This window comes from Kogia breviceps, chromosome 3 (assembly GCF_026419965.1).
Source record: "Kogia breviceps isolate mKogBre1 chromosome 3, mKogBre1 haplotype 1, whole genome shotgun sequence".
Taxonomy (NCBI): domain Eukaryota; kingdom Metazoa; phylum Chordata; class Mammalia; order Artiodactyla; family Physeteridae; genus Kogia; species Kogia breviceps.
The window spans coordinates 105,250,503-105,259,833 of record NC_081312.1 but is presented as its reverse complement, the minus strand read 5'-3'; the positions used below and the strand labels follow the sequence as shown (position 1 = coordinate 105,259,833).

General features: G+C 49.8%; 1 protein-coding gene across 9 annotated transcripts in view; it reads left to right on the top strand.

Annotated features, from left to right (window-relative positions):
- Positions 1-1,323: 1,323 nt before the first annotated feature.
- The window catches only part of DNAJA4 (DnaJ heat shock protein family (Hsp40) member A4), a 17,581-nt gene continuing 9,573 nt past the window's right edge, over positions 1,324-9,331 (top strand). The window contains exons 1-4 of one of the 9 annotated variants that reach the window (XM_067029432.1): positions 1,353-1,584; positions 1,961-2,099; positions 3,518-3,587; positions 7,133-7,313. In XM_067029432.1, coding sequence (XP_066885533.1) covers positions 2,086-2,099; positions 3,518-3,587; positions 7,133-7,313 — 265 coding nt within the window. In that variant the 5' untranslated portion in view covers positions 1,353-1,584; positions 1,961-2,085. Of the gene's footprint in view, positions 1,585-1,688; positions 1,864-1,960; positions 2,100-2,245; positions 2,624-2,922; positions 2,980-3,517; positions 3,588-7,132; positions 7,314-9,331 lie in introns of those variants that run through there. The other 8 variants (XM_067029433.1, XM_059058164.2, XM_059058165.2 and 5 more) reach the window with 8 other exon arrangements.

Sequence of the window (9,331 nt, the reverse complement as noted above, 5' to 3'; positions counted from 1 at the left end):
TATAGGCTCTGACCACCTGCAAATGCCCTTCCTGCCAGTGTCACTGGTCCAGACTATTGAGTCTGGATAAATGTATGGTGCAGGGCAGTGGTTCTCAGCTCTGGCTGCTCAGTGGAATTACCTGGGAAGCTTTAAAAGTACTGATGCTTGGGTTTCACCCCCAGAAGTTCTGGTGCAATTGGTCTGGGGTGCAGCCTGGACACTGGGATTTTTAGAAGCTCCTAGGTGATCCCTATGAACAGCCAGGTTTGAGATTTGGATGATCACTGTGTGCTAGAAGCCTTCACAGTGATCATCCCATGTGATCCTTGCGAGAGCCCTGTGAGGAAGGCAGGCAGGCAGGCAGGTGGCAATGACCATGTCCTGCTGATGAGGAAACAAGCTCAGAGAGGCTAAGGCTCATATAGTTAATACCATCTGGGGATGGAATCAAGTTTGTTGACCTCCAGCTCTGAGTTCTCTGCCAAAGGTTACTGCTCTTCAGAGGTCTAATTGAGGGGGGGAAATCAATGTCTCCAAGAACAGAAATGAGCAGCTTAATTTCTCTTGCAAGTTAAAAGTCATTTCTCACCCCCACTGAACACATGGAGGAGGGGATAGTACTTGCCTCAGCCACAGGACCCAAAACGAGGCCAAGGGATCCCAGACAGGTGAGCAGTGGCCAGCCCTCCCTGACAGTGTACCATCGGCAGAAGTCAAGGCTGGGCCGGAGCAAGAAGGCCTGCAGTTCTCTGATAGTGCTGCTTTCCACGCCCACGTTCCTGCAGTGGGTGGTGATCCTTGCTAGCAAGAACCTGCTGGGAGCTGGGCACAGCCGAAGGAAGTCAGGGACCTGTTACTGTACCAGGCAGTGAGGGTCCTGCTTTAGTCTCCAGAACCGCTCTCCCACCCCACCCCCACGCCCACTGCGCCCACGAGCATGGTCCAACCTTGGTGGTTCGGAGGGGAGGGGGCACTGCCCACCTTTGGGAGACCTGGGGGACGTCGCTGCTCACATCTAACGGGCGTCACTCCCCACATCTGGGGGATGTCAAGGGTTCCCAGTTGTGGGCAGTTGAGAGAGCACCGTCCACAGCTGGGGCCAGCAAAGCACCACTGTACGTATCTGGAAGGGCTTAGGCTCACCTCAGCCTTGAAGACGCCCCGGGGGCGCCAGCAGCTTCAGGAAATGGCCTCGGGGAAATGCGACCCCAGCACGGTAGAGGGCCCCTACCCACTCCAAACCCCTCAAAAAACGCAACAATCCGAGGTATGCCTCAGGGCGCATCCCGGACATGACCAAACAGAGGGCGGCCACACCCCCAGGGAGAGGCCGGGTGGGGACTGCAGGGCGCAGTCCTCCCAGTCCAACCCCTCGGGGCAGGTTTCCCGCCGATGCTGCCCTCTAGGCCACCTGATCTTCGAGCCAGCCGGACCCACGGACCCACGCAAGGGAAAAGGAACAGCCCCGGGGCGGCGGGGCAGCCGTCGGAAGGCGCCCTCCACTCTAAAGCCGTCTTCTAAGCCCCCCAACATGGCCCGGGGCGGCGGTCAGAACTGGAGTTCCGGGAACCCAGACTACAGGCCGGAGGAACAGGCGACCGGGTGAGCCAGGGGGTCGCGCCGGGCCGGGGCGTCGGAGGTCCGGGCCGCTAACCCGCCGCAGCGCCCCATCCAGTCAGCTCCAGGCGCCGCCGGAACCTCCGCGAAGGTTCTGGGCTTTTGTGGCGTCACTGTCTCCTTGCGGAACCTTCCGCCGGCGCCGAATAAAACCCGCCGCGGAGGAGCCGGCGGCTCGAGTGCGGCGGTTCCGGGAGAGGAGGGTATCCCGGCGCAGGCGGGAGGGAGCCGCGGGCGGCGGCGGTGGCGGCGGCAACCGTGACAGTGACCGTGACCCGCGGGCGGGCGGCGGGGGCGCGGGCCAGGGGCCCGGCTGGAGCGTCCGGGGCGCGCTGACCGTCCTGCCCGCCCCGCCCCGCAGAGAAAAGATGGTGAAGGAGACCCAGTACTATGACATCCTGGGGGTGAAGCCCAGCGCCTCCCCGGAGGAGATCAAGAAGGCCTATCGGAAGCTGGCGCTCAAGTACCACCCGGACAAGAACCCGGATGAGGGCGAGAAGGTGCGGGCCGGGCTCGCGCGGGGCCCGCCGTCAATTATTCAGCCCAGAGCTCGGGGGCTGTGAATTATTGAAGGTGGCGGGGAACCCGAGCCTCGTTTGTTGGAGAGGAGGTCTCCAGGTGCCGCGCACCACGCCGCGGGGCCGGGCCGGGGCCGGGGGTGGTCCGAGGCGGAGGGGCCGCGGCGCGGTCAGTTGGAGGGCGCTTCGCCGAGCCCCAGCCTCGCCGGGCTGGGCATCGGGGCTGGTGCCGGGGCCCGAGGCGCCGGGACCCCTCGTGAGCCCCCGCGCAGCCCATTCATTCCTCCCTTCGCTCCACAAGGGCCCCTCCGAACGCCGGGGAGGGCCGGGACTGAAACGTGGGGGCCCAGTTCTCCTAGGGTTTGCGGGCATTCCTGTCGGAAAGGCAGCCAGCAAGCCGGGAAACTGAGGCACACGCGACCAGAAGAAGTTGTGTACTTGCTGGGGACGACCGGGGTTGAATTATTTTTGTGCTCATATTCCCTGTTGATGCATAAGCCCTAGAGGTGAGTTTCTTTAATCTGAGTTAGTATCTTGGACAAACCCGGTGTCCTTCTTGAGAATGGCCGACTGGTTTTGTTCTGTGTGCCTGTCTCCTGCCTGATCAAGGTTGTCAGACATTGAATAATCACCTTTTCTTTATTAAACAGGGACATGGAGATCTTTAACCCAACACATCATTTTATATGAACATTACAGGTTTCCCGTGACAAATGACCCGCAGTGGATCCTAAGTACCAATAATAATAGGCTGAAAATGCTCTGCATCATAGAGGCCTCAATTAAACTTTTTCTTCCAGTTCACAGGAAAAGAGTCAACCTGCTTTTTATGCCCAAGGAAGCTCATTACCCACCAGAATAGGTGATTAGAAAGATCAGGCATTGATCCTTGGGAAAGCTTGTTGGACTTCCCACTCCTCCTTTGACTTCTTGCCATTTTCTTATAAAACTTGGGATATCCTAGATGGCTTTCGGGAGGTGGGGCTTTTGTGGTTAGCTGTTAGCAATGACACCTGGGCCACTTTTGAAGCCATAGATTACCTGTCTAGCATTTAGACTCGTGGAAACGACTGTAGTATCAAAATACCTGTCTGTGTTAGCTTTTCCAAGCTGGAGAAACCTGCCTAAAGAAGGTTGGCTGGGTGGCAACAGTGATAGGATATTTATATTTAGCCACAGGTGCCGAGTGTCACTGTCACAAGTTTAAAATGCTTTCCTGGAAGACCATTTGTCTGTTACTCGTGGTCTTTCTCATCTATATTTAGGTGGCTTACTGTAGCTTTTAAAGTCATTGGCTTTCTACGTGGTGTTGGTGATTCATAGATGTGCTCCCTAAATTCACTGTAGGCTGTTTCTGAGAGTAGCCTTTAAGGAGAGCTCACCCAGGCTTCTAATTTCAGGTTTCAGAGGCGGCACGTGGGAAAGCCTTCTGACCCTGGTTCAGGTCAGATCTCATGGCACTCTCCAAGAGTAAGTCATGGCTGTGTGCCATTGGAGTGAGTCTGCTCTTGGTGTTCTGAAGCTTTTTTTTAAATTGGACTTAAGCAGTACTACATTTCTGTAGGTGTTGCCCTGCAAATACCTGCCTGAGCAGAGGTGGTTGATTTGTTTTAAACTAATATTTCTTTATAGCCAGATACTGAATTAGTGTCACTTAAGTGAGGCTCTTGAAGTGCCTGGTGGGTCCCTTTCAGCTTAGAGGTGGGGGGTTCTGTGATGTTCCAGGAATACTTTTCCCTTCCCACCTTCCGTGAAGGGGATAAAACCCTTTAATTTAATTCTCAGCTAAAAGTTCTTCTGGCCTCTGACCATAGGCTGAACCACTGGCCTAGTCCTCATCCTAATTTAACTATGATTCCTTGTTTGCTACCTGTATTCCTTAGAAACGAAAGGGGTTAAGGAGACTGGGGACACAATTTATAGAAACTGCTGTAAAGTTCCCTAGAGAGGACTCATTCATTCATTCACTCACCAGATACCTCCTTTTTGGTCCTGCTGTGTGCTGGGCACACTGTGTAGGCATTTTCTTTTTTGTGCAAGTTTGTGTGTAGTTCTTGTCCACTTTATCTGTTCATAGGTGGGACCTTTTTATTTTTTCCCCCCAAGTTTGTCACTGTATTAATGTCTCTTCAAAAACAGACTGAGCCAGTCCGTTCCCCCTCGCTCCAGGGCAACTGAGAAGGCTACTAGGGTGTTGGTCTTTGTTTTGTGGCCTGTTGTCCTGTGTTGCTAAGCATTGGGCGGCCAGTGTTTGTTGTCAGGTGTTCTTTATGGAGTCTCTACTTTTCTGCAGCTGGTTTTCTGAAAGACACACGGGCAGCGGGTCAGTAAGCGAGTCCCTTTCAGGGGCCATGATAGGGGTTATGTTCTTGGCTATTAACCCCAGCCAGCTTTTGAGATGAGTTTGGTCTTTGGGCCAATTTTACTGTAACTTTTAGTTTGAATAATAGATTTTTAAGTTAAAAAATCATAAAAGAGAGCATATGCTCTCTTTTAACAGTGCAGAAAATTTCAGAATGTTGAGGAAAACCCACCAAGTACACATCACTCTAACTGCTGTCCCTGTGTTTCTTTCCAGGGTGATTGTACATGGTCATCCTGGCACATAAGGTTTTTTTTCCTCACCACTGATTATTTTATAGTAAATACTTTTCCCAGTTGCTACATAGTCTCCAAAGCCATTTTTCCAGCTGCGAAATAATCTTATTAAAGGAACTGTGGCAAATTATTACAGTCTGAAAGGTGAGCTGGTCAGAGTACTAGTCTCCAGCTGTGAGATGGGTGGGGGTCAGGCAGGGACTGAATTAGACTCTGGAGTGCTGAGACCCCCACCCCCACCCCCAGGGTAGTGGGAGCCCCGCCCCTTTGAGAGGTCTAGCCTCTGGTTGAATGCCCCAAGTGACATGGCATTCCTTTTCCTTTTTAGATTAATCAATCATCCATTCTGTTAAGTGCAAGAGTCTTTCAACTATCCAGAGTGTTTCTAATGGACATTCTCTTGAAGCATGTTTACCTAGTACAGACGGTCCCAGAGACTTCCCTGGGGGCAGCCTGGCCTGGTTGCTTTCTGATCTTCCTTACCGGGCACCTAATCCCTACACCTTATTTTCCTTCTGTGGAAAGGAGTAGTGATGAATGATACCTACTTCTTTACAGAAATGGTGGGGAAATCAACATATCAAAAGACCTAACTACCTTGAGTATGATTCTGATGTCTCAAGACAGTTTTTTAAATTACCCAGTTGTGAGCTATTATTTATTAGCTAACATTTACTATTTATTAGTTACTTATTAGATCTCTATGGGGGATCTGTAGTACAAGAGAAAACCTAGTGTCTGTCAGTTTCCATATTTGTATATTCAAAGCACTTTTTTTTTGTATGTTCTGTATTTTTTTTTCTCTTCCTAAACCAGTCCCCTGGAGGGCAAAGACCCTATCTCACTTATTCATTTCTCAATTCCCAGAATTGAGCCATTCATATAACAAGTATTTACCAGGTACCTTCTACATGCCAGACAGTGTTCTAGGTTTGGGGATATGGCAGTGGGCAAAGCTAACCTAACCACCTGTCCTCACGGAGCTGACACTGCAGTGGGGACACCATCCCAGCAGTAAGTGCTCTGGTATTGGGGAACAGCAAGGAGGCCAACGGTGCATGAGCAGAATTGCGGGGAGCTGGAGGCAAAGGTGTCAGTTTGGGCTTGTAGACCAGAATAAGAACTGGCTTTTACTCCAAGTGAGCCGGGCCCCTTGGAGGGCTTGGGGCAGAGGACTGACGTGATTATCTGGCAAGTTCTGGCTGCTGTGCAGAGAACAGACTGAAAACTGAGGTGAAGGCAGAAGATGGGAGTCCAGTGAGGAGGTCACTGTGGCTATCCAGGCCAAGGAGGGTGTCCTCTGCCGTGGCGGGCGTGGTGGTGGTAGTGGCGAGAAGGGATGGATTTTGGATATTTTATATAGTGTTTTGATTTTATGTTAAAAACTTCCATATATCTGCAGAAAAACCTGCCTTTCTTTCACCTACCTTCACTTATTATAAATAGGTCACCACATTTGCTTTCCCTATATTAGTATTATTTGCTAAAGCTTTTGAGGGTAAGTTGCATACATCATAACCATTCAGCCCTAAATGTTTATCCTTGGGAAAACAACATCCTTGTACATAACCACAGTACATTTATCAAATTTAAGAAGTTTAACATTGGGAAAAAAATTCCCATTTTTCCAGTTGTTCCAGTGTCCTTTGTAGCAATTTTTTCCCCAGTGCAAGATCCAGTCCAGGATACAATCCAGGGTCACACACTGCATTTAGTTTTCCTGTCTTTTAGTTTTGCAGAATATACTTCAATTTGGGTTTTCTGATTCTTTTCTTACAGTTGGATTCCAGGATACATTTTTGGCAAGCATGTGACACATGGGGTGTTCTGTCTTAGGGTACTGGAGATAGACATTTGAAGGTAGCACCAGAAGGATTTGTTGACAGATGAGATGTGAGGGAGAGGAAATGAGTTTTTGGAATTGCCAATAAGTGAGCTATGGGAGGGGCAGGACTTTGTGGGGGAGATCAGGACAGATTTGTGCACAGTGTCTGCAGCCTGCATGCGGATGGATGCTCACAGGATGTCTGTAGTTGAATTTTATGCTAGTAACCTAGGAAAGCAGCCCTCATGGTCTTTATCCAGTTGTAGGTTAAGCCCTGGCCTGATCTCACTGCATCTTAGCTCCACTCTGCTTCTTCCTGTCTGGTGCGGCCTGAGGAGGGAGGAACTCCTTCTTACTGCTCTGTATCCTTATTCCCTGCAGTGGCCCTGCCTCTCATCCCTTAGTAATGTTTGCCCTATGTATCCCACTCTACAAAGGGATTAAGTGGAAAAGTCAGGTTTCAGATAACATATAGACCCGCTAGTTTGTGGGGTTGGGTGTAGAATCCCTCTGTCATTGCATTTATATGGTGGGTTTGCTTCGTGAACAACTCAAACCTTCTCTTTTTAATCTCTCTTTTTTTCTTTTGAAGTTTAAGCTCATATCCCAGGCATATGAAGTGCTTTCAGATCCAAAGAAAAGGGACATTTATGACCAGGGCGGCGAACAGGCAATTAAGGAAGGAGGCTCAGGCAGCCCCAGCTTCTCTTCCCCCATGGACATCTTTGACATGTTCTTTGGTGGCGGAGGACGGATGGCTAGAGAGAGAAGAGGTAACTGCTTTGAAAGACGTTAAGCAAGTTTTATAGTTTCCAAATTGTACGTGTTGCTGGAATCAGGACGGATCATGCCTTAAAAGGGTGTAGTTGTCATGTTTGGGGATCATTAGCTTAGTTCATCGCTTGTTTAGTCTACCTGGAATCTCTTAGTGCATTTAGCAATTAATTGCCTGACACCTTCCCAACACCATGTATAAAGGAGCAGATGGGGAATTCCCTGGTGATCCAGGGGTTAGGACTCGGTGCTTTCACTGCTGGGGCCTGTGTTCAGTCTCTGGTCAGGGAACTGAGATCCTGCATATGGTGTGCCCCCCCACAACCCTCCCAAAAAAAGGAGCAAATGGAGGTGAGGAGAAAGGAGGAAATTCATCTTGCCCTCTTTTTCTCTTTTGTTGGGGTCAGGTTCCATTTATGTTCCTAAGGGACATAAATGGCACCTCCTGTTGTTATTAGTGATACCTCTACCGAGAGTGCTCTTCTCCCCTCCTGCACGCTTCCTCCCACGCCTCCTGACTTGGGCCAGGGCCCGCGGGCTCTATTTCTGGCTGGTGCTCTGCCATGTGCAGTGTGGCCTCATTTTCTCAGCCTGCTCAGGAGATTTTCTAGGTAACAAAATTTACCCCTTGATGTTTGAACATCTTTGTAAAAGAAACTACTTTGCCTCTCTCTTCGGAATGCATTAGGACTAGCAGCTTCATCCCCAGAGGTGAATTGAGCGACTTAGCTCTTGGTGAAATGGCCCCAGGCCCCTGTTTTTGAGTTCTCGGTTTGTTCTTCCTAATTTTTCTACCTCTTACCTCCTGCCAGGCTCTGGACTGTCACCTCTGTTACCAGTGGTCTCTAATAGCCCCCTTCCCCTGTCATGCTTATGGTTGATACTCTGCTTTGGACCTCAAAACCAGATCGATAACCAAGCTTATTAAAATCCTGGGTGAAATCAAAATAAGCTCTGCATTGAGGTTTTTTTTTTTGTTTTTTTTTTTGTGGTACATGGGCCTCTCACTGTTGTGGCCTCTCCCGTTGCGGAGCACAGGCTCTGGACGCACAGGCTCAGCGGCCGTGGCTCACGGGCTCAGACGCTCCACAGTATGTGGGATCTTCCCGGACCGGGGCACGAACCCGTATCCCCCTGCATCGGCAGGCAGACTCTCAACCACTGCGCCACCAGGGAAGCCCTGCATTGAGGTTTAAGGGTGGTTTGAGGTCAACAAGAGGCTCCTGGATAAATAAGGCTGTACTTGTTCTCACATTATAATTGACTTTGAGCTTTGAAAAGCTTGGCTGTCAATTCTGTGAATACAGTGTGCTGAAAATCACAAAGTGTTTATTAGGGAAAAATCCTTACCCTGTTTTCTGGGTATGTTGCCTGCTCATATAATTGACAGTGTGGATGTGATTAAAACCTTGGGTATCCTTTTGCCTAGCTCTCTCACTGTCTTGAGATGAACAACTTCATGCCCTTAACTAAGTCATCTCTCCAAGTTGACAGCCAATAAACAAGGACAGCATCTCGGTGACCTTGAGAGCCCTATGGGCAGCAGAGAGGGACCTGATGCTGTGGGTCCTGACAGGCTGGCATGGTGCCAGAGCAGACAGACTCCCACCCTGAAGATGAAAGGCCCACTGTCCTGGATGCACAGACAAGATTTCCAAAGATGAAAGAGGTCCCACTTGGCCACAAGACATAGAAGGGCTCAAAAAGTAAAGGACGTTGTTATGTTCAAGAAGAGTTTCAGTTAAAGGTCCAGAGACTGACTGTGTGCATCATCTATAAGGAAAGGGCTCCTTTCATGGGGATAACCTAGTTAATCAATCTCATTGGTTAACATTGTCTTGGGTTTCCTCATTGATCTCTCATTCTCAGATTTGTTTTAGAAAATAAAGATGAAACTCTTTGTTGACATCTATAAATGATTGAATAATTAGCTCATAGCTAGAAAGGGTATTAGTTCTCATACTGGCAAAGGGCCAGAAGGGTGGGCCAGGTGTAACAGTAGCAAGCATTGCTTCTC